Genomic DNA, 24,888 nt, shown 5'->3' with positions numbered 1-24,888 from the left:
AATAATTTTTATGCACCGACGGTGAAAAAAGTTTTACACCATCATTCAATCACAACCTTCCATTTTTTATTTTAGATTTTATTAAATTCAAAATTAATTGTGAGCTAAAAAAATGGAGGGATGTGATTGAATAATGGTGTAAAACTTATTTACACTGTCAGTGCATAGAAATTAATCTCAAAAGTTATTAAGTAGATAACTTTTATTAAAGCATGAGTAAGTGGATCCCTCCTTATTTGTATAAAATATAAACATAAAAAAAACAAAGCAATGTGTTGTTTTCAAAAATAAAGTAACATTGTCCCCGTATGATAGCTCAAGTGGTAGTAGCTGGGGACATATGAGTTGGGTAGGGGAGAGGTCCAAAGATTGATTCTTTACGGGTACAATTTGTCTTTCCGATGTACCAAAAAAAAGTCACATTTTTTTTCAAACCAGATAAATCCTTAGGTTATTTGGTTAGGATTTCTCACCCTCCAAAATTACGTTTCTGATGTAAAAAAAATGGCTTTTACAATGTTATTATTGTTTGGATAAAAAATTTCCTTTGTAAATCATTTATTTGGTGGTTAGAATTAGTTCCAAGAGAAATAGCTTTTATAGAAATATACTTTTTTTTATAGAAATATACTTTTTTTTGGTTATTAAAGTTTTTTGTCTGGACTACAAAGTCCATATTTAAAACATACATATTTGCTTTTCACAAATAATGTTGATTTATCATTTTTTTTTGAAAGAATGTTGATTTATCATTCAAACTAATTAAAAACCTTTTTTTTTTGCTAAAACTTAATTTTAATAGTAACATTTTTTAATATTAGTTTTCAAAGAGTTAATCCTTTTAATGGGAATTTTTTCAAAATCAATTTTATGAAAATCCCAATCAACATCTAACGATCAAAATCACGGGCCCATGGAGAAACATATCTGTATGAAGGAGATAGATAAAATGAATTTGGCGTTATCGTTTATCAATCTCCAATATAGCCACACGTGAGTCAGGGTTAGAGGTTACGTGATCTGTTTTGCACACATTGTAATATTGTATAAACCAAATGAATGAAGCTGGATCGTACGGTTCACCATATCATATCAGACACGACCCATAATCTAGCAGTATCTCATTCCCCTGTTAATCTTTAGTTCTTTACTATATCAACAACGTTGTGTTTGTATTTCTTTCAACTCACCTTCCAAAGCATGCAATTTGAATATGCTTTTTTGACCATTTTGTATCACTTATGTCTTCAGATTGTGTTTTTGAGCAACTTAAAATGTAAATACAAAGCCCTATTTTTATTTGTATGCGCTATAGTCCACTGACAGAGTGTCTGCCTCTTCTTTTGGAGAAATAACCACACAATAACATTCTCAACTCAAATAGAGCAATATAATGGATAATAATTTTCTCATATTTGTTAGAATCTGAATCTGTGAGGAATAATATAACAAATACTATTGACAACTAATAGAACTAAATATCACAAATACATAGAGCCATCAAGATTTTAATGTGGTAAATGTTCCGGTATGGAACTACAGACTAGGGCTAACCAATTTAGAAAGCAAGCGAAAGTAAACAAATAAGTAAAAATGCGTGAAATGATAGATCCCCCACCGCTTAGGTGATGCCTGTTATTTATAGCTTGGGTTTTATTTCGGATGAACCATGGGTTGCCCGACCCATTTGTTACATAGTTTTGGTCAGCCCAATTGTCAAATAAAGCGGTGCGCCCATGTCAGACCACAAGACACTAAGACTTAGAATAAGACGAAAGTGTCTTTAGCAAGCCCGCAATTATTAAATCGCGTATAATGCAAATAAAATGGGCGCACAGACTCCAATGTCTAGAAATTTAAACAAAAGGCAAATAATAATCACATTAATCCAACTTTTTCTCTTATCTCTTTTTCTTTGCGTGTGAACCAGGCTGACAAGTCCCCTCAACTGTCACTTCATTTGCCCTTACCGTGACAAGTTTCCAAGTCATCATTACTTCACTTGTCATAAATACATCAACAAGATACCATGCATATATTTGGGAACGAGTAATGATATATACACACCTCATTTTTAAAACACTTCATTTCCACCTCTTTTTGTTTCTATCTCTCTCCTCTTACCATCTATCACATCTCATACTTTCTCTCCCTTACTTTTTCTTTTCTTCCTATCTCTCTCATCATTCCACCTCACACACCTCAAAAGAGAGGTGTGTGAGTAACATTATTCATTTGGGAACTTGGTGCTACAGTGTTATTAGGCACTTTAAGTATCACTAACACGACCATCAAAAAGAAAATAAATGTAATTAAAATTACAATTAAATTCACACACAAAAAGTCACACTCTTTCCTAAAGTCTTCACTTCTTGGACCAGCGTATCCCTTCAAACCTGTGAAAACTTAACCCATCTTTGAAACGTCCTACCTTCCAGACTAGCATGTCCTTTAAAATTCAAATTTCTCAGACCGACGTGTCCTTTCAAGCCAACCGTCAGATTATGCAGCTTAGGTACACGCGTGAAGACACGCGTCTGTTCACCATTTATCTCACCCTTTCACCTTCGACTCTTTCTCTATATAAAGTCCACCACTTTTACTTTCTTCTTACCCATACTCCCTCTTTTCACCATAGACTAAAAAGGTTCAAACTTCCTGCTGCTTCCTCACCAATTTCACTTAACGCTCAATACTCCCCTCTTGCATTCAGCATCAACATTCCCAGAAATCGTTCAAGTCTCCATCTCTCTAAGGTAAACCTCCTCTCCTTTCTCCCTCTGTAACTTTAGCATTTCAAATCTTGCACTAAACTTTGTATGAACATTTTGCATTCTAAACCCAGAAACCTAAACTTTTCACAACCCAGAAACTTTGTATGAATCTTTTGCATTTTAGACCCAAAAACGTAAACTTTTCACAACCCAGAAACTTTGTATGAACCTTTTGCATTTTAGACCCAAAAACGTAAACTTTTCACAACCCATAAACTTTGTATGAACCTTTTGCATTTTAGACCCAAAAACTTAAACCCAACTTCTTCCTTCATCTCACACTTCTGAAATTTTACTTTCAGGATTCCTTCTGAAAATGGCTGTCAAACGTACTCGTAGGGAAACTTACGCACTTAATGTTCAAACTACTGCAGACTCTCTATGGGTCGCTAGTAAAATCAAAAAACAATTTTCAAAAATTTGCACCCCTAAGGCTGTTGTAAATCTAGTCACTAAATATAATTTTCGAAAAGATGGCTTAGATGCCCACCTGGACATACTACCCTGCTCCCCTGACGAACCATGTTGCTTTGGAAAAATGGATGGTCAAGGGCGAAACTTTACTTACCTCTTTGAAATTTTGTTCTCTAATTTGAAATACACCCTACCCTTTTCTGACTTTACTTGCTCCGTCCTAACTCTCCTAAATGTAGCTCCTACCCAACTTCATGGTAATGCTTGGGCTTACCTAAAAGCCTTTGAAATTCTATGTCATACCCTGCATATTGAACCTACCAGCAATAAATTTTTCTACTTCTTTGAAACCTGCAGGCGAAACGTTAGGGGCGAATATGTTTCACTCGCTACTGCTCGGGGTCTAGGACTATTCACTCTATTCAAAAGCCACTATAAACACTTTAAAGGGAAATTTTTCAAACTTCGTGAATCTGAACCTTGCAAAGACATATTCTACTTTGATGATGGAAGTCCTCGATTTCCATTCTACTGGACGAACCAGTATGAAGTTATCATCAAAATTCTCGATGATGCCCTAACTCAAGAAGAGCTAGTAGATTGTCGACTTCTGTCCGGTCTAGGGTTAAATCTTAAGGATTTTATGGTTGCTCTTTCTAAAAATGAAGTGGGTGCATACATTGGTAAGGCATCCTGACTTGCATTTCCACCTTCACATACCGTATAAAATTTTCCACTGTATTCTAATATCGTTTTCTTGTTGCAGGAAAAATGACTCGCCTATCTGAAGAAGATATCCTTCGTTTCCGTCGTGAGCAACAGGCTGCTCAGGAAAAGAGAAATCCAGCAAAATCTCTCGTGGATCAGGACACCAGTCACTCGGGTACTGAGACCAGTCACCCCACTAAAAAGAAGAAGAAGAATGAAGAGCCTGCATCCATTAAAAGTAAAGCTTCAAATCAAACTTCTCTGGAAAAATTCATGAACAAAGGAGACGTTGTTGAGGCGAACAAAGGTTGTTCGTCAAGTGCTTCGCCCCCTTGCTGGAAAAATTTGCTGAAGGAGTTCGAGGAGTTAACTTCTGACGAAGTGACTTCACTATGGGACTCCAAAATTGATTTCAACTCTCTGGTGGAGACAAACTTGGTTTTTGAGGCGGATCGTGAGAAGATGAGGAAGATTGGTCTAAAAGAGGCTTGTCAAGCCATGATGACCAAATGTTTGGAGATTGCTGCTATCTCCAAGATGATTGATCTTGAGTCCGCTGGATTTGACGGCCTTGCTAGCGCCAAGCTCATTGAAGAGAAAGAAAAAGAAATTGGCAAGATGAAAGCAACACTGAAACTGTTGGATAAATCCAACAAGGCTAATGAGAAGAAAGCCGCTGACCTGGCTTTGGAAATTTCTACTTTGAAGAAAACCGCTGAAGAAAATAATGCTTCTTTCCAAGCATTAACTGAAGAAAATGAAAAGATGAAGACTGACATGACCCAAATGACTGCTATGCAAAACCAAGTTCTTGAAGAAAATTCTAAGCTGAAAACAGAAGTTGCCGAATTGAAATGCTCTGTCTTAGATCAGTTTGAAGCTGGCTTCGCCAAAGCGATAAAGCGAATCTCCTTTCTCAATCCTGACCTGGCTATCAACTTTGAGGGCTCAAATCCCTACGCCCGTATTGTGGATGACAAATTGATTAGCCCGGATAACGCGGATGGAGAAGGAGAAGAAGAAGAAGAAGAAGAAGATGATGAAGAAGAAGAAGGAAGAAAAAACAAAGGGGAAAATGTCAACAACAAAGAAGGAGAAGGAGAAAATAATTAAATTCCAAATCTTGTATCTTTTCCCTTTTCTTGCATTCTGTTAAAGACTTCCAGTCCCTTTTGCTTTCATGCTTTTTATTTCAACCATGTAATGACTTTCCTTTCAATGCAATGAATTTCCTTTCAGTGTTATATAAATGTCTAAGTCTTTTGCTCATCAAAGATCTTCTTTGTATGCTCCACTCATTTCTACCCAAGGATTTCTTATCTTCTAATATATTTTGTACTCAATCACCGTAGCCATAATACTAACATTATTCCCTCGCCCAACTAAAGAATTTAAATATGACTTATAATCCAACTAACACATTGTTTTATGCAATTATCAAAACTGAAAAATATGGCCTCAGATATCAAAGCTCAAAAATATAACTTAATGAAAATTCCATTTACTAACCTTTCCTTCAGAATCATTCCGTCTTTGTTTAGGAAAATCTCAAAGATTTTGGAGAAATTTATATTGATCAACTATTCTTGGACTCACAAGGATTTTGCATATATAACTTAATCAAAAAATTTCATCTTTTGATTTAGTTGTTCATTGAATCAAAGTCACATTATTTGATTTCACTATTTGCTCGCGTGGAGACTTGTGCTTAATTTGGACAAGCTTAAATCCAATTTAAGGCTGTGCTTATGAATTCGTGACCAAATGTTCTAGTTTTAAGAGACTTACTCTTTCTCAATTGTCTGGCGTCGCCCAATTGATAGACCTAAGTTGATATATTTTCCTATACGGAAACAAATAAAATGTTGGACACTTGAACATTTTTGAAAGGTTATGCCTCGTTAAAAACTCTCCTGCCTGGGGTAGAGAGAATAGTGCATACCTGTTATTCATTAATACGTGATGCCTCGTTAAAAACTCTCCTTTTCAGGTAGAGAAAAGAGCACATCATACTTAGTCTTACATACACAAACGTAGTCTTAAACAAAATGGAGAATAAACGTAGTCTTCAACACACCTAAACTGAAACAAACTGTACAAATATTACGCGAACTGAAAAAACATCTTGCACATCAACTATAATAGTAACGGAGATGTTGTGCATTCCAAGCTCTCGGTACCCTTCGCCCAGACAATTCTTCCAAATGATACGCCCCTTGACCCAATTCTCTTCGAATTATGTAAGGTACTTCCCAATTTAGTGACAGCTTTGAATCATCCGATCCTCTTTTCTTTCTTCTCAGCACTAGATCGCCCACTTTCATCTGCCTTGGAACCACCCTTGAGTTATAACGCCTTTCTGATCTTTTCTTTACCACCGCTTGCCTCAAACGAACTTCTGCACGAGTCTCATCAGCCAAATTCAAATCAACAAGTCTATTCATATCATTCTGCTCTTCATTATAAGTTGCCACCCTAAACGTCACATCTTGCACTTCCACTAGAATCATTGCATCAACTCCATAAGTTAACTTGAAAGGTGTCTCCCCAGTTGTAGACTGTGGTGTTGTATTATACGCCCAGATAACTATGATCAACTCGTCAGCCCATAATCATTTTGCCTCGCCTAGACGTTTCTTAATTCCATTCAAAATCACCTTATTCGCAGACTCTACCTGCCCATTTGATTGTGGATGCTCCACTGAAGCAAAACGCATCTCAATACTCATTTCTGCACAAAAATTCTTCACACTCCTGCTGGTAAATTGCGTTCCATTGTCTGAAATAATTGTAGCCGTGTTGACTACACAATTTTATATAATTTCGACCTATGTTGCATAATTTCGACCTATGAAGTCGAAAGTAAGGAGACTCAAGAAAATTTACCAAGTGCTAAGTGACTTCGGCTGGAAAGTATTTTTTCGAGATGTGAAGAATCCATTACGGGAGGCCGGTTGTTTTGAAGACAGTTCGCGAAAGACACGTAAGGAGCAAAAAAGGACACGTGTAGGACGAAGACATATTCAGAAGACACTTGTAATGGTTTTATCAATTGACCGTTAGAAGTCAGTTACATTTTTAAGTCTATAAATAGCAGGTTTGTAGAAAGAATAGGGGTTCACAATCTTTACTCGAAAATTCTCAAGTGCTTACAATCAATCACAATGATTACAAGCCAAGTTAGAGTGAAAAAGTAGGGATTCGTGTAACACTTTGCATCTTATAGTTTATTATTATCATTCAGATTTAGAAAATTCATTTATTGCTTTTATCATTTAAATCGAATGTATTCGTTTTGTTTCTAATTTGTTATTAAATCTCTTTAGTTTTGAGTGACTAAATTTAATTTATTTTCACCAAAGAACCCAAGAGGACTCGAATCCAGTCCCAGATTGATCCTTGGATTCTCTATTTGTTTTACCAAAATTTGGTGTAAACAAATTGGCACGCCCAGTGGGACCTCTTTGTGAAAATAGTTGTTGAATTCGGTTATCATTCAAACTTACTTAACCCACGTTTATGCGTTTAAGAAGTGGAAGACTAGTAAGTATGGCGAATGGTAGATCGAGAAGTGGTAATTCCCCTCCCGCGAATACTGGACCTTCGGCAAATCAAACCGGAAATCCCGGTGCTGGAGTGAATGTTGAGGGAAATGCCTTGAACTCTGGAACGGCACAGGCAACAACGACCAATGTGGCCGAAAATGTTATACCTGTGGTGACGCAAGCGGCTACAGTGCCCTCTCCGACGACTCCAGTCGTATCACAAATGGTTGCTGGGGCATCTCGCCCTCAACCGGTGAACATGCCGGTGAATCCGCCATTTGGGATGCCTCCAGGGTTAATGGCTGGAGTAGGGACATTTCCTGCCATATATTCAGATAACGTAATGTCAGTCGGATCCCCGAGGAATCAACACCAGGCTTCGGCCTCCAACGTCGGGGGTCGAAATAATATTTATCCTCAGGGGATGGCAGGGGCGAGTGTCAACCATTTAGGGACTTCGTTGACAAATACCTCTGTTAACGTATTGAGGCAACAAATGGATGATAGTAACCACGAAATGGTGAATATGTTGGCCCAACAAATAGGAACTGTGTTTAATCCTTTAATCCAAAACACAAATGAGTCGTATCAGCAGTTGACGAGACAAATGGGTTGAATTGCTGACGCTTTTGGAGTCCCTCGAAACGAGGTGGCGAATCCTGTGGGGGTAGCGGCGAATAATGCCGTCGAAATAAATGCGGTTCCTCAGAATGTTCCGCTTCAAGCAAATGCCGAAGTGGCGGTAGTGCAAGGTCGAAATCAATTGGATAACCTTGGTGGCCAAATGCCTCTGAACATTGAAAATCCTATCTTAATAAATCGAAATATGGATGCAGATAGGGTAGTCGAGAGAGTTAGACAAAATAACGTTGGGGGGCATCAAAATATAGCAGGCATAGTCGAACAGTTATTGAACCAACATGGATTCAATGTGGGTTATGCAAATCGACCCCATTTTGCTTCGGCTTTCTCCGAATTCGTCCTGCAAACAGAATTGCCTAGAGGATGGAAAGTTCCTAAGTTCACCAAGTTCTCGGGGGATACTGGAGAGTCGACAGTCGAACATATCGCTACGTACCAAATAGAAGCAGGGGATATAGCAAATAATGAGAACCTGAAGATGAAATATTTTCCGAGCTCTTTGACTAAAAATGCTTTTACTTGGTTTACTACTTTGTTGCCTAATTCAATCCATAATTGGGCTCAGTTAGAGAGAGTTTTTCACGAACAGTTCTTCAGGGGTGAGTCGAAAGTCAGTCTGAAGGAATTGGCCAGCGTGAAAAGAAAATTCAAAGAAACCATAGATGATTACTTGAATAGGTTCAGACAAATGAAGTCGAAGTGCTTCACTCAGGTCCCAGAACATGAGTTAGTCGAAATGGCGGCTGGCGGCCTAGACTACTCAATTCGTAAGAAGATAGATACCCAACATCTTAGGGACATGGCTCAATTGGCTGACAGGGTCAGACAGATTGAAAATTTGAAGCTCGAAAAAGAAAAATTTAATAGAGTTCCCAAGAAGGGTAAAGTTGCGTTCGTCGAAAGTTGCGAATATGAAGTCGATTATGACTCTTATCCAGGCAACTGTGATGATATCGAACAGCAGGAGGTTGATGTGGCCGAATTGGTATCAGGACCTCCTTATGTTTGTAGGATGTTAAAACCCTATGAATCTAAAAATGCGGAAACAAACAAAGGTGTTGGTAAATTTCCTGTGAAAGCGTATAATTTCGATGTTACTAAATGCGACGCGATTTATGATATTCTGTTAAAAGATGGTCAAATTAAAGTATCTCCTGATAAAAAAGAAGTACCTTTCGACCAAAGGAAAGGAAAAAAGTTTTGCAAGTTTCATAATGTATTCAGTCACTGGACTAATAATTGTGTACGTTTCAGGGATCTGGTGCAAACTGCAATCAAAGAAGGACGGCTCAAGTTCGAGGAAAAGGATAAGGCTGCTATGAAGATTGATTCTGACCCAATGCAAATTGGCAACGCCAATTACGTCGAGCCAGCCGGGATAATGATGGTTGAGTTGTCTGATTTGAATCAGGTTGCTACTGGAGGAGATGATATCGAAGCTGTGGGGCCTACTCCAGGGATGGAGAAGGTCGAATTGTCTGAAGAGGGAATGGATGCTCCTTCCGTGGAAGAAGATGTCGAAACCGCTAAGAAGGTGGTTTACCCTCGGTCGGAGGAAAGCCTGTTGGAATTCCTGCAGCGTTGCCAAAAGTCTTACTCTGAAGTGATGTTGTGCCCAAGGTGCAGTGTCGTGTTTGACAAGGTGGCTGCTCAAGCTATAGAAGATGCTGAAATCAAGAAACGCCGCGCAGTAATACCGGAAAGGCCTCCTAGTTTTGGGTCCAGAGGACGAGCTGATTCTCCCTTCATAAGGGGAAGGGGATCTTTTGGGTTCGGAAGAGGGCGTGGTCGAACTTATATGCCACCAAGTCGAGTTCCGTTCAACAAGTGGATGGCAAGGAGTCAGGCGCCTCACCCTAAGGTTAAGGTGGTCGAATTGGGAAGTGGGTCTGCCTATATGGATAATTCTCGAAATCATAAGAATTATACCTATGTCCCAAGGCCGTATCTAGGTCGAAACCCAATGACAAAAACTCAATGGAGGCGTCACCAGAGGGAGAAAGCCTTCGAGGCAGGCCAATCCAGTTCTGAGAGGCCAGTCAAGTACCAACTTTTGGGCCAAAGTGGTGGGGCTCCTATGGTTCCTATTCAGGTGATTAAGCAGAGTATGAAGAATGCTGGGAATTGGGTGACTACTAACCAGGCAAAAGGGAAAGAGGAACAGTCTGAAGATGTCGAAATGAAGGACAACTTTGAAATGTTGGAGTCTGAGTTTGAGTCCATGTGCAGCTTAGTCTCGATCCTTCCAGAAGAGTTCGATGTGAAAACTGAAATCACTGATGATGAAGAGGATTACTACGTCGAGGAGGATGATGACAATCCACTGTGCTATTATGTGATGACTAAAGGAGGAATCGAAGATGATTGTGCTGTTTTCAAGAAACCAGATATGGAGATGAAGAAGCATTTGAAACCGCTTTTTGTGTGGGCCCGCATTGAAGGAGTAGGCGTCAATAAAGTCTTGGTTGATGGCGGAGCCGCCATAAATTTGATGCCAAAGTTTCTGCTTAAGAAGATTGGGAAATCTGTCGAGGATTTGCAACCTCATAACATGATGTTGACTGATTACGAGGGAAAAACTTCTAAGTCTTTGGGAATGTTATTGGTGGACACCACAATTGGTACTGTTTCTCGACCTACTCTGTTCGTGGTAGTGCCATCGAAAGCAAACTACAATCTGTTGCTAGGACGAGAATGGATTCATGGGGTGGGAGCTGTGCCGTCCTCCCTTCATCAAAAGCTGTCAATTTGGAGGCCAGATGGGGTGGTCGAAAATGTTGATGCTGACCAGAGTTACTACAAAGCTGAAGTGGAGTTTGTTGACCGAAAGAATTTCGAGAAGCGGATGGCAAACATCGCTCCGTATGAATCAGAAGGAAAAGAACACATGGAAGGTTCCACTAGTTATGCGATGAATCTTCATCCGGAGTACGGATTTCTTTGGAATAAAAACTTTCGTGCTCAGAATGCCACTGGAGAGTGGCAAATCGTTGAATTAGATGATTGAGTCGAGCGTAGCTCGAATATCGGCCTATGCGGCCGAGATGAGAATAAAGACGGCCTTGGAGGCCGAACAATATATAGGAACGGCAAAGGAAGCCGAATATGAAGAAATTTGCAAACCGGAGGAGTGCCTAGATTTGGATCATTTTAATGAAGACAGATCAAAACCGGTTCTTGATTGTATATATGATGATGAACCCCTTGGATTCGAGCAATCTTTAGATCCCATGTTAAAAATGCAGGCTCAGGATCCTTTGGAGGAGGTTGATTTAGGAGATGGGACTAAGAAAAGGCCGACGTATGTAAGTTCGTTGATCGATTCGGGTTTTAAGAATCGGATTGTTAGTTTGTTGCAGGAATACAAAGATTGCTTCGCATGGGATTATGACGAAATGCCGGGTTTAAGCCGGGAGTTAGTGGAGTTGAAGTTACCAATTCGGCCTGGTAGGAAACCAGTGAAGCAAGCCCCAAGGAGATTCGCCCCGGAGGTGTTCTCAAAGATAAAAGAGGAAGTGGAGCGCTTACTTGGAGCAAAGTTCATACGAACAGCCAGGTATGTCGATTGGTTAGCTAATGTAGTTCCTGTACTTAAGAAAAATGGTAAAATGAGGGTTTGCATAGATTATAGAGATTTAAATTCGGCTACGCCGAAAGATGAATATCCCATGCCTGTGGCCGAAATGATGGTAGATTCTGCCGCAGGAAATGAATATTTAAGTTTACTGGATGGATATTCGGGGTATAACCAAATTTACATTGCAGAGGATGATGTGTCGAAGACTGCATTTCGGTGTCCAGGGGCACTAGGAACATATGAATGGGTGGTGATGCCGTTCGGTCTTAAAAATGCCGGTGCAACTTATCAGAGGGTAATGAACACTATCTTTCATGAATATATTGAGAAATTTATGCAAGTGTATATCGATGATATTGTAGTAAAGTCAAAATCTCAGGATGTTCATATCGAACATCTTAAGTTGTCATTTGAAAAAATGAGAAAGTACGGTTTGAAAATGAACCCACTCAAGTGTGCCTTTGGTGTAATTGCAGGGCAATTTCTGGGATTCATTGTTCATAAGAAGGGCATTGAAATCGACCAGAATAAGGCGAAAGCAATCTTCGATACTCAACCACCGTCGAATAAAAAACAGTTACAATCTTTGTTGGGCAAAGTCAATTTCTTGAGAAGGTTTATCATGGATCTAAGCGGGAAAACCAAGGTATTCTCCACATTGCTTCGACTTAAGAAAGAACAAGAGTTTCAATGGATGGAAGAACATCAGAAGGCGTTTGAGGAAATAAAAGCCAGCCTAACAACGGCACCAGTCATGGCTCCTCTCATTCGTGGAAAACCAATGAAACTCTACATTTCGGCATCAGAGGAAACTATTGGCAGTGTGTTGGCTCAAGATGATGAAGATGGAATCGAAAGGGCTATATATTATTTGAGCCGAATCCTTAATGATGCCGAAACTAGATATAGTTTAGTAGAAAAATTGTGTTTATGTTTGTATTTTTCATGTACTAAACTTAAGTACTATATCAAACCTATTGATGTAACCGTTATTTCCCATTATGATATAATAAAGCATATGCTGTTCAAGCCCATTCTTCATAGTCGAATTGGAAAGTGGGCGTTGGCCCTTACTGAGTTTTCTTTAAGTTATCAACATTTAAGGGCTATGAAAGGCCAAGTAATAGCTGATTTTTTGGTTGATCATAGTGGGTCGAAAGAACAGGAGACGGTGGTGACGTTGAAACCTTGGGAAATGTATTTCGATGGTTCGAGGCATAAGAAGGGGACCGGGATAGGTATCTTGGTAATTTCACCCCAAGGAATCCCGACAAAAATTAAGTTGGGCATCGAAGGTGAGTGTTCGAATAATGAGGCAGAGTATGAAGCTTTATTGATTGGGCTCGAAACGGCTCTAAACTTGGGGGCTAGAGAGCTCTTAATTCGTGGAGATTCAGAGTTGGTTATTAAGCAACTAACTGGTGAATACCAATGCGTTAGTGAGAATTTAATGAAATATCATTCGAAAGCAGTTAAAATGTTAAGAAGTTTTGATGAAGTCGAATTATGTCATATCCCTAGGATCGAGAATGCTGAAGCGAATGTATTGGCACAAATTGCGTCAGGTTACCGGCTACCTCGGAAAAAGTTTAAAGAGCTAGTAAAGGTCAAAAGAAAGTTTATTCCTAGTTTTAAAGAAAGGAAAGTGGAGTTCGAGCAGGAGGTATTGGTTATTAGTAATTTGGATGACAGTGATTGGAGGAAACCTGTTGTGAAATACTTGCAAAACCCAAACGCACCAATAGATCGAAGAACAAAGTATCGAGCTCTAAGTTACTTGATTTTGGATGACGAATTGTTTAAAAAAGGGGTGAATGAAGTTTTACTAAAGTGCCTAAGTGAAGAAGAAGCGTTTCGGGCAGTCAAGGCCGTTCATGATGGTATGTGTGGGGCGCATCAGGCTGGCCATAAGATGAAGTGGACATTGTTTCGACAAGGAGTATATTGGCCAAGTATGTTAAAAGATTGCATTGAATATGCCAAATCTTGCGCCGAATGTCAGAAGCATGCTGGCATCCAACATGTACCGGCAAGTGAGTTACACTCGATCGTGAAACCCTGGCCATTTAGGGGTTGGGCGTTGGATTTGATAGGTCAAATACATCCTTCTTCGTCTAAACAACATGACTATATAATAGTGGCTATCGATTACTTCACTAAATGGGTCGAGGCCATTCCGCTGAGAGGCGTCGACCAAGATACGGTTATTAGTTTTATTCAAGAACACATAGTATTTAGATATGGGATCCCTGAGACGTTAACTACTGACCAAGGGTCAGTATTTACTGGGAGGAAAATGGCTCAGTTTGCTGAGGATTTTGGAATAAAACTGTTAACTTCAACGCCATATTATGCTCAGGCGAATGGACAAGTCGAAGCAGCTAATAAAGTTTTAATTAACTTGGTTAAGAAACACATTAGTCAAAAGCCGAGAAGGTGGCATGAAACTTTGAGTCAAGTTTTATGGGCTTATCGAAATTCGCCCAAAGAGGCCACTGGAGTAACTCCTTTTCGACTTACGTACGGGCATGAGTCAGTTTTACCGATCGAAATATGCTTACAGTCCGTTAGAATTCAAAGGCAATTCGAGATTCCGTGTGATGATTATTGGAATATGATGTATGACGAGTTAATTGAATTGGACGAGGAAAGATTAAATGCTTTAGAAGTTATGATTCGACAAAAAGAACGAATTACTAAAAGTTATAATAAAAAAGTCAAGTTTAAGGCATTTAGCGTTGGAGACTTAGTTTGGAAAGTGATCCTTCCAATGGACAAAAAAGATCGAGCATACGGAAAATGGGCCCCTAAATGGGAAGGGCCATTTAAAGTGATTAAGTGTTATTCAAACAACGCGTATTCGATTGAGGAAATTGGAACGATTGCTCGAATATTGACGATAAATGGAAAATACTTAAAAAGGTTTAAGCCAGCGATTCATGAGATAAAGATTGATATAGAAATGTAGTGCATAAGCTGAAAATAAATATGGCGAAAACGCTATTAGAGAGTACATAGGGAAATAAAGTGGCACAGGCGCCATGTAAAAAAAAAAAAAAACATGATCAATAGAAATAAGAAGACTAAAATGGTGGAGTGGCTTTCATGGGAGCATATCGACCCTTGAGTTTCTTAAGTCGCTTGTCAACCTTCGCCTTCTTGTTTTGAAGCTCAGAAATTTCGCCTTCAAGCCGATTCTTGTCTTTCACGTGAGAAATGGCCTTGGCAACAACTTCGGTTTTTTGTTTCTTGAACTTGGCCAGATTGGCTTTGAGGGATTTTTCCTGTTGTTGAAGTTCGGCAATCTGTTTCAAAATTTCATTCAGTTGCATCGAGTCAGCTTCTTCGAGTAATTTGATGGAATCCACTTCGGTTTTAGCTTGGTCGAATGATTCAGCTGCTTGTGTGCACTCAGTGAATTTGGAGGCTAAGTCTTGACCGACAAGTTTGGCTTGGTCAAGGGTCGAGAGTGATTCGTCAAGAAACTCTTGTAATTCTTGAATGCCCTTTTCTTGTTGATCAGTGAGGTCCTCATTGCCAAGGTCAGCGATAAGTTGCTTAATTTCTCGGCCTAAGTTAGGATTCGAGTTGAGGGCAGAGAATAGATCTTGCTCGAACGTAAGAGATCGCAGCTTGTTGATCATGGTGGTGGCAGTGTTCAGAGTGCTTGTGCCTTCGTTTTGCATAGATGATTCTTGGCTTCGACTGGTGCTAAGAGAGACTTGACCGCTGATGAGTTGCTCAAGGGCTAATACTGGGTCATCCATAGCAAGAGCGTCAAAGTCTTCGATAGGAATGGACTGAGGAGACTTCTTGCCAGCAACAGGGCTCGAAACCTCAAGGGCTTTTTCTTGGGTCTTCGAAACTTTGGCAATGGGTGAAGGGATAGGCTGACGGTCTTCATCAGTATCTGACTTTTCGGCCGAAGCACCAAGGTCCTGCGTAAAGGACTCATTGTCAGATGAAACATAACTAACTATTCGACCAGAAGGATATTGAATTCGTAATGGTTGAAAGTTTAAAAAGTCATCAAGACTTTGGCAGTCAGAAGAACTGGAATCAGAAGAGTTCGAAGACAAATGGATTACTTGAGGAGGGGGCTTTGGTTTCGAGGAATTTTCCTGAAGAAGAATGCAAAAGGTAAGTACAAGGATTAAGGGATAACCAAGAAAAGAGTGTTGAACGAAAAATACTTACTTGTTCTTGCTGAGTTTTGGTCGGAGAAGAAGCTCCCGAACTTTCGCTTTGAGAGGAGCCAGAATCTTCTTGGTCAGTTTCTGCTTGTTGCTCCTCTTGATTCGGCTCAGCCCCGGCACGTTTCTTTGCAGAAGAGATCGGTGGATTCTCTTCGTTAATGTCCGAGGCTTTAGAGTTAGCATTGTCTTGTGCAGCTTCATCTGGATCGACAGTCTTGGAAGAAATGTTCTCGTCTTCAGGAATTGGGTCTACCTGCAAAATATAAGGAAAGAAGATGAGTAAAAAAAAAAAAAAAAAAAATTGCAATGAGAAGGGTAGAAGATAAGATTACCAAAGTTCTTTCTGAGTCGTCCTTTTCGGACGAAATTCTTATTTTCTTTCGAGCATCCGAAGTCGAGCTTTGAGAACCTCTCTTTCGAGCCTGGAAAATATATAAGATATGGATTTGGAGTTGAATAAAGGGTAAAACAACACATTAACGAATATACCTTAGGGACGTTCTTTTGTTGAACTGGAATGCCTGTTGAATTGTCGGAACCTTCGTCTTCCTTACATGGAACCTTGGGTATTGGTTCGGCTGAAGGAAAAGGGGTATAAGTGCGAGAGTAAAGGAAAAAGAACAAAAGTAAGACGAGTCTATCTAACCTTGATGAATTTGTGTAAGGACTTGGACGTGACATGAGTTAACATGAATGTGTCCGGGGTAGTTGTGCAAGAAATATTTAGTCGAAGTAACCCTTTTCGGAAGTGGTAAAAGACTTTGTATAAAACATTTGTATGTAAAATGGTCGAGCCACTTTGGGTAAATAACAGGTAAAGCCAAAGCCATGTCACTGGTAGGAAAAGCTGGAAATTTTGGACAATAATGTCGAAGAGTGTAAACATATTTATCCACAAAAGGGGGAAAAAGTTTAATTTTTAAAACTTTGGCTTTGACCTTTTCTTTTAAAACTTCCGCCGCTTCCGAAAGGGTTAAATTCAATCGACCTGGAAGATAAACAGTTTTGAAGAATCTCTGAAATGACTGGATTTCTTTGATGAGCATACCTCGAGTTTTCTTTGTAGCCTTTTTCTGCACAGATTGAAGAGCTTCAGTCATCTTTCCAATACAAACTCCTAAGGTGGTCTGAATAGACTTGTAGTAGGTCGACCACCAAACTTCAAATTCTTTAGTGCAATAAAAGGATGGTTCGAAAGACAGAGGTTCAAGACGAAGAGCAGACGTCTTTTTGTCATAATAGTTGAGGGCTTCATAAAAAGAGTCGACATCTTTGTCGCAAAACCCTTCGTTGCAAATGGCATCCTTTTTTGAGAAAAGAGGGATAGGAACGATTTGACATAGGCCGAATTGTCTAGCCACAAGCTGAGGCTGGTAACCCAACACGTTCACCTCAGATTTTTTGAAACCAAGGGGAAGAACTTGAGGTCGGAAAAATTCCCTCCAGATGCTAATACTTTCAAGTTGTTCGCCCGGAGATTCGCATGGGAAAGGTCGGACAAGCCATTTGGGACCAGTAGTTGGAGCAGCAAATGGAGCAAGGTCGGGAGTAAAAGAGGTCATTTCCATAAAAGCAGTAAAAAACTCACGGAAAGTGGTTTCTGGATCGACTTTATCTTTGGAAGGAGTCAAGCAATTAAGTCGAAAAGCAGCAATAGAAGTCGAGACATTTTGTGGACTTGGAGTTGAGAGTTTGGTCTCAAATATGGCATTTAGCCAAAGTTGAAGAAACCATAGAGGTCCAGCAAAAAGGATGTTTTTCTCGGCTCCAGAGGGCTTCTGAAGAGAAGTGATGGCTTGACTCAAAGAAAGGTAAAGTTCGCCTAATAAAACTTTACCTAAACAGACGTCGGTACCTTCGTGCAGAAGTTGAGCAAGAAGCACAAATTTCTGAGGAACTTGAAGAGACTTGGAACAAAGGAAGAAAGCAGAAAGCCAGAACAACAAGAAAGCTACATGTTCCGAGTCGGAAACATTTGCAGAGGTCTTGTCGTGGTTTCTCAGAATGAAGCTTTTGTAAGTTAGATGGTTATAGTCTAATTTGATTTCTTTCTTAACAGGCCGGTCGAATGTAAAAGAAGAACCTGTAGGTCGAAGACCGGCAATAGCAGCTACATCTAAGAGAGTAGGGGTAATCATTCCCTGAGGAGTATGAAAGGTATTGGTCGAACGCTCCCAAAAGAAGAAAGAACTGGCTAACATTGCTGGATGGTAGACAATTTTCGACCTAGATAATTGGATTATGTCAAAAATCCCTAAAGTTTTCCAGAAATCTCCTTTCACTTTCTCGACTTTGTTTAACCATTCAATGTAGGGATTCGTTTTCACTGGAGGTGAAGAACGGAAAGCTCGAGGGGGGTCACCTAAAAAGGACAGATTGTAGGAATCCCTAAAGGCCAAGATTTTCTCATCCGGTAAAGGTGAAGGAAAGAATGCAGATGCATTTCTTGGGAAAGTAGTTTGGTAAGGTCCTAGATATGCATGCAACTTATCACCAATGGAGAAGGGAATAAGTACCTGGGAATTCCAGATCTTAATCTTTTCTTCTTCATTGGGAGGTTCTGGAACAAAGGTCCTCCCTTCAACTTCAATGGGTTTTAAAAGAGAAACCGCAGACGGAACCTGAGAAGAGGATGTGGAAGTCATGATGGTGGCCGGCGAACTGGAAGATGATGATGATGCAATGATGAAGATGGTGAAAGCTCGCGCAAACCGAAATGGTTCCGGTAGAGCTTTGGAATATCAAGGAGTTGCAAGGTTTTGGAAATGGGTTTTTTTTTTTCAGAGAGAAAAGCTAGAGGTTGAAGATGAAGTAGAAGTGGGAAGGTTTTTCCACCTATTTATAAGACTTAAGTCTGAGTAAGATGAGCGGTTGAGATTAGACCGGATGCCAAAACTTTGTTCAATGAAATTTAGTTCAATCCGTTTGAATTCTGAGTGGGGTATGGCAGTTTCTACCTTTTGGTTTCTCTTGAAGGACGTGTCTGACATGATTAGACATTTATGATAGTGGAGTGTGGAAGTTGCTAAAGGTTAAAAGAGACTTTTGTTTTGTCAGGAATGGAAAAGGAAAAAACTGTCATTTAGTGTTGGGTCGAAATCATGTGAGACGAAAATATCATTTTTCTGATCGAATAAATGATATTTTGGGGGGCATCTGTTGACTACACAATTTTATATAATTTCGACCTATGTTGCATAATTTCGACCTATGAAGTCGAAAGTAAGGAGACTCAAGAAAATTTACCAAGTGCTAAGTGACTTCGGCTGGAAAGTATTTTTTCGAGATGTGAAGAATCCATTACGGGAGGCCGGTTGTTTTGAAGACAGTTCGCGAAAGACACGTAAGGAGCAAAAAAGGACACGTGTAGGACGAAGACATATTCAGAAGACACTTGTAATGGTTTTATCAATTGACCGTTAGAAGTCAGTTACATTTTTAAGTCTATAAATAGCAGGTTTGTAGAAAGAATAGGGGTTCACAATCTTTACTCGAAAATTCTCAAGTGCTTACAATCAATCACAATGATTACAAGCCAAGTTAGAGTGAAAAAGTAGGGATTCGTGTAACACTTTGCATCTTATAGTTCATTATTATCATTCAGATTTAGAAAATTCATTTATTGCTTTTATCATTTAAATCGAATGTATTCGTTTTGTTTCTAATTTGTTATTAAATTTCTTTAGTTTTGAGTGACTAAATTTAATTTATTTTCACCAAAGAACCCAAGAGGACTCGAATCCAGTCCCAGATTGATCCTTGGATTCTCTATTTGTTTTACCAAAATTTGGTGTAAACAAGCCGGTACACCAAATCTGCAAATTAACTTTCTCCAATAAAACTTCTTGACTTTTTCTGCTGTTATCTTCGCCATTGACTCTGCCTCAATCCATTTAGTAAAATAATCTACTGCAACTAAGACGAATCTAACTTGTGTCCCTGCTGGAGTAAAAGGTCCCAAGATATCTACGCCCCAAATTGCAAATGGCCATGATGAACTCATTGAACTTAAAGCTTCCGGCGGTGCTCTATGTAAATCTGCATACATCTGGCATTTTTCACACTTTTTAGCATATTCCATACAATCTGACCTTAGCGTTGGCCAATAAAATCCTGCTCTTAGCACTTTCGCTGCCAAAGATCTTCCACCCACATGACTTGCACACACCCCTTCATGTACTTCGAACATAATTCTTTCAGCCTCTTCCTTGGAAACACACCTCAACAATGGAATTCCTACTCCTCTCCTGTACAATTGGTCACCCAAAAGAGTATAATGACTTGCTTCACGAATATGATCCTTAGTAAACAAAAGCAAGTCAGTTCCTTCCGCCTCCAAACACAATTTGATTCGGCCCATCCAATCTTGATCTATTTCCATCGGAATTGTCATAATCTCATCATTTTCAACACTTGGGCTATTCAAAACTTCCTGGATCACTGATTTTTTATTCCCTGGCTTTTTGGTACTTGCTAACTTTGACAATATGTCAGCCCTTGTATTCTCCTCTCGCAGAACATGATTAATCTGCACTTTGCCCACCTGCTTCATCAAATTTTGAGCCTTCACTAAGTACTTGGCCAACTGTGCATCCTTTGCTTGATACTCTCCCTGAAACTGTCTTGAAACTATCTGTGAATCTGTTTTGATCCTGATGCTTTGTACGCCCATTTCGATCGCCAATCTCAACCCTGCAATTATGGCCTCATACTCTGCCTGATTGTTACTCGCTTTAAAATCAAACTTGAGTGACTGTTCAATTGTTACGCCTCCTGTCCCTTCTAAAATCACTCCAGCACCACTGCCCTTGACATTGGATAAACCATCAACTGATAAACTCCACTCACCTGGTTCGTCACTTTTCTCTTCTGGAGACATTTCATTAACAAAATCAATCAAAGCATGTGCTTTAACTTGTCCTTTTTTCTCAAACGAAATTCCAAACTCTGATAATTCAACAGTCCATGAAACCATTCTTCCTGCTAAATCAGGCTTTTGCAACACTTGGCGAAGTGGTAAGTCAGTTTTGACCACAACTGGAAAGCCTTGAAAATAAGGTCTTAATTTCCTGGCGAATATAATCAAGGCTAAAGCAGCCTTTTCTATTTTTTGGTATCTCACCTCTGCTCCTTGAAGGGCATGACTCACAAAATATATGATCCTCAAATCATCTTTAATTTCTTGCAATAAGACTGAGCTAACAGCATTATCAGATATTGAAATAAACATTGACAGCGAAATATCTGGCATTGGTTTTGATAAAATTGGTGGCTTTGACAAATAATCCTTTAAATTTTGAAACGCCTCTTCACACTCTTCTGTCCATTGGAACGCCTTATTCTTTCTCAGACACTAGAAAAATGGAGCTGATTTGTTTCCAGAACATGGCAAAAATCTTGCTAGAGCTGCAATTCTCCCAGTCAATTTCTGCACATCTTTCACTGAAGTGAGACTTTGCATTTCAAGGATGGATTTACACTTATCAGGATTTGCTTCAATTCCCCTCCTTGTGATCATAAAACCCAAAACTTTTCCACTTTGAATCCCAAACGAACACTTTTCTGGATTAAGCCGCATATTATGTTTCCTGAGTTCCTCAAAAGCTTCCTTCAAATCTGAACATTGTGTTAACATTTCATCCGATTTAACCACCATGTCATCAACATAAATTTCCATGTTTCGCCCCACTTGTTTATCAAAAACTTTATCCATCGACCTTTGATAAGTTTCACCTGCATTTTTGAGCCCAAACGGCATAGTCTGATAACAGTAGTTCGCCTGATTCGTCATGAAAGCTGTTTTCTCCTCATCCGGTCCATACATTCTGATTTGATGATATCCTGAGTATGTATCCATGAGGCTGAGCATACCAAATCCAGACGCCCTATCCACAAGTTTGTCAATGTTTGGCAAAGGATAAGAACCCTTCGGACAATGCTTGTTCAGATCCATATAATCAGTGCACGTCGTCCACTTTCCATTAGCCTTTTTCACCATAACAACATTTGCTAGCCAAGTTGGATACTTCACTTCTCTGATAAATCCAGCCTCTAGCAACTTGTTAGTTTCCACTTTCACAGCCTCCGCTTTCTCTTCGCCCATCTTCCTTTTGAGCTGAACAATTGGCTTCGCCCCAGGATTTAGAGCTAACTTATGACAAATAAATTCCGGATCAATTCCAGGAAGATCTTTCGCACTCCATGCAAACAAATCCATGCTTTCAGCTAAAAGTTTAGTTAGCCTGTCCGGTTGACTTGCTGTTAAGCTTACGCCCACTTTCAGATTTCACTCACCAATCGCCACAACTTTAGTTTCCTCTTCTGAAGTCATCTTGTGATCCAAAAATCCATCACGAGGATCCAAACTTGCTTCATCTTGATTCATATTGACCTCATACACTCGATGTCCTTCCTTCACAACTTTCTTTCCCAAATGACCATACTGTTTAAAGCTTTCAGAATAGCACTTTTTAGCTACAACTTGATCAACCTTTAAAACTCCAACTCCTCCCTTGCTTAACGGATACTTGGTTGTTAAATGCCTTGTGGAAATGATCGCCCCAAGTCTGTTTAATGAAGGCCTCCCGATGAGCACATTGTACAGCGAAGTACATTTGACTACCAAAAACTTAATAGCAAATGTCTCCGCATTCTTCCCTTCTCCAAAGACAGTTTTTAACTCCACATAGCCTCTAACGAATACCTTTTCTCCCGAAAAACCCACTAAAGAACCATCATAAGGTAACAGATCAGATTCGGTCAGCCCCAATTTTTCAAAAGCATCACCATAAATAAAATCCGCCGAACTTCCTTGATCCAACAACACCCTCTCAATTTCATATTCAACAATTCTCAGCATTACCACAATTGGGTCGTCTTCGTGAGGCTGAACTCTCTCAAAATCTCGCACAGTAAAAGTAATATCGGGCTGGTTGATTGCCCAACTTCCCCAATCATTAGAATAAACAGCATTAATAGAATGGACATACCTCTTTCGAGCTGAATTAGCCGTTCCTCCGCCACGAAATCCGCCGAAGATGGAATGGATTCGCCCCCTTCGCTTTCCCTTCTGACTGCTTGTTCTGCCCTTCGCTCTCAATCTCCTTTCCCTCATCGTTACGTTTTGTTGAAGTCTCCGCCTCATCAGAATTGTTTCGCCCCTCTAATTGTTTCATGCATCCAGCCTTTATCAATTTTTCTATCTCCTTCCGCAAAGTGAAACAGTCATCAATGTTGTGTCCTGAAATTCTATGGTACTCACACCATTTTGTTTTATCCACGTGGCCTGTTGGCTGTTTTGGTTGTCGAGGAAAACGAATTACATTCGCCTCTAAACACGTGTGTAAAGCTTCGGTTAAGTTAATCGCCAAAGGTGTAGCACGATCATTTTGATTCCAAGTCCACATCATTGAATGTCCATACCCACGAGTACCGAACGGTTGAGCACGATGCTTAAAGTTGGAACGGTTATCATATCGATTATCATAACGGTTCCGATTATTGTATCCTTCGTCTCCACGTTCGGTCAATCCCCTTGAACGCTGATCAGTAACCGCTCCTCTCTTCGCCTCAAACTGCTGTTGCTGCCCTGTAACCGCTGCATTTGGACGGTTCTTCTTGACTTGGTCACTTTGCTCCTCCCTGATGAATCCTTGAACTCTAACACGTAATTGCGCCATTGTTTCCACCGGCTTCCTGCTTAAGTTGTTGTTTAAACTTCCAGGCCTCAAACCTAATTCAAAAGCAGCGATGCAAATTTTTGGCATCTTATCCTCCAAATGAACTGATAATTGATTGAAACGTCCCATGTAAGACTGCAAAGTTTCATTCGGTCCCTGACGAACATTGAATAATGTCGCTGGAGTCACCTTCTGAGCGCGGCTAGTTGAAAACTGAGACAAGAACTTCGCCGACAATTTTGTGAAATTCACAATTGATCTTGAAGGCAAAGTTGTAAACCAGATCATTGCTGACTTCTTGAAAGTTGATGGAAGCATCTTGCACTTCAATGCATCTGAAGCCCCCACAATAACCATCTTCGTGTTAAAATACACCAAATGGTCCTTTGGATCAGTATCGCCATAATAAGAATCAAGAACAAGTGTCTTCAAGTTGTCTGGGACGGTTTTGTTTGCTATTTTCTCTATGAAAGGTTGGAAATTCACCACCGTCTCAGCCATTCCTTGATCTCCCTCACGTTGCCCCTGAGTCTGATTGAGATCATTGAGTTGATTTTGTAACTCTTGGTTGTGTTGACGAAGATCATTAAGATCATCCATAATCCGCTGAAGAACATCAGGAGGAACATTATCCTGAGGGATGTGGTTCCTCTCTCCGTTCGCTCCGGATCGAGTCACCATTGCAGTGAAAAAATGAAGCCTAGGAAAGTTTATGTCGGCCCCACGGTGGGCGCCAATGTTCCGGTAAGGAACTACAGACTAGGGCTAACCAATTTAGAGAGCAAGCGAAAGTAAACAAACAAGTAAAAATGCGTGAAATGATAGATCCCCCACCGCTTGGGTGGTGCCTGTTATTTATAGCTTGGGTTTTAGTTCGGATGAACCATGGGTTGCCCGGCCCATTTGTTACATAGTTTTGGTCAGCCCAATTGTCAAATAAAGTGGTGCGCCCATGTCAGACTAGTAAACCTAATCAGTGTAAGAAGTTAAAATCACAGACACAACTCGTTCAGTCAAGTTCCACTATAATCAATATAAGAGTACCCTCGTACAAGATAATCTCACAAAGAGCACAAATCTTGCTCAACAATTAGCAAAAAATAAAGCAACAAGCTCAAGCTTTTTTTTTTTGAAAGATCTGTTACCAGTAGGATTTGAAACCTGGACTTAGGAAGTTATGTTCCATCAAGTTAAAATAAAGAATTAAGACAATCATAAAAACAAAATTCATTGCTTCTTATAGAGCTTCATTTCTCGCACCTCACATATTTTCTCATGGATCATACAAATATTCCAATTGAAAAGCCTTATAATGTGAACGTGCTCTTCAATTTTCAGTTTGATCCAATAACG

General features: G+C 39.8%; 5 protein-coding genes across 5 annotated transcripts; 2 read left to right on the top strand and 3 right to left on the bottom strand.

The window, feature by feature from the left end:
* Window positions 1-11,262: 11,262 nt before the first annotated feature.
* LOC130724717 (uncharacterized) lies at window positions 11,263-12,021 on the top strand. The gene is made up of 2 exons (XM_057576008.1): window positions 11,263-11,639; window positions 11,849-12,021. Exons 1-2 carry the CDS (start codon window positions 11,314-11,316, stop codon window positions 11,853-11,855), a joined length of 333 nt encoding a protein of 110 aa, XP_057431991.1. The 5' UTR covers window positions 11,263-11,313; the 3' UTR covers window positions 11,856-12,021.
* On the top strand, window positions 11,914-14,628 carry LOC130724933 (uncharacterized). The gene has a single exon (XM_057576201.1). The coding sequence runs from the start codon at window positions 11,914-11,916 to the stop codon at window positions 14,626-14,628; it is 2,715 nt and encodes a 904-aa protein (XP_057432184.1).
* Window positions 14,629-15,510: 882 nt separating this feature from the next.
* LOC130726879 (uncharacterized) lies at window positions 15,511-18,635 on the bottom strand. The gene is made up of 5 exons (XM_057578201.1): window positions 16,905-18,635; window positions 16,346-16,434; window positions 16,189-16,278; window positions 15,749-16,109; window positions 15,511-15,598 (listed from the first exon to the last, which is right to left on the bottom strand). Exons 1-5 carry the CDS (start codon window positions 18,499-18,501, stop codon window positions 15,564-15,566), a joined length of 2,172 nt encoding a protein of 723 aa, XP_057434184.1. The 5' UTR covers window positions 18,502-18,635; the 3' UTR covers window positions 15,511-15,563.
* A 659-nt stretch (window positions 18,636-19,294) lies between these two features.
* On the bottom strand, window positions 19,295-21,107 carry LOC130724932 (uncharacterized). The gene is made up of 2 exons (XM_057576200.1): window positions 19,788-21,107; window positions 19,295-19,300 (listed from the first exon to the last, which is right to left on the bottom strand). Exons 1-2 carry the CDS (start codon window positions 21,105-21,107, stop codon window positions 19,295-19,297), a joined length of 1,326 nt encoding a protein of 441 aa, XP_057432183.1.
* Window positions 21,108-22,142: 1,035 nt separating this feature from the next.
* On the bottom strand, window positions 22,143-24,216 carry LOC130724931 (uncharacterized). Its single transcript, XM_057576198.1, has 5 exons — window positions 24,022-24,216; window positions 23,725-23,919; window positions 22,931-23,622; window positions 22,589-22,800; window positions 22,143-22,474 (listed from the first exon to the last, which is right to left on the bottom strand). Exons 1-5 carry the CDS (start codon window positions 24,214-24,216, stop codon window positions 22,143-22,145), a joined length of 1,626 nt encoding a protein of 541 aa, XP_057432181.1.
* Window positions 24,217-24,888: the final 672 nt, after the last annotated feature.

This window comes from Lotus japonicus, chromosome 6 (assembly GCF_012489685.1).
Source record: "Lotus japonicus ecotype B-129 chromosome 6, LjGifu_v1.2".
NCBI classification, from domain to species: domain Eukaryota; kingdom Viridiplantae; phylum Streptophyta; class Magnoliopsida; order Fabales; family Fabaceae; genus Lotus; species Lotus japonicus.
The sequence above is the reverse complement of the archived record's forward strand: the minus strand, read 5'-3'. Positions and strand labels throughout refer to the sequence as shown.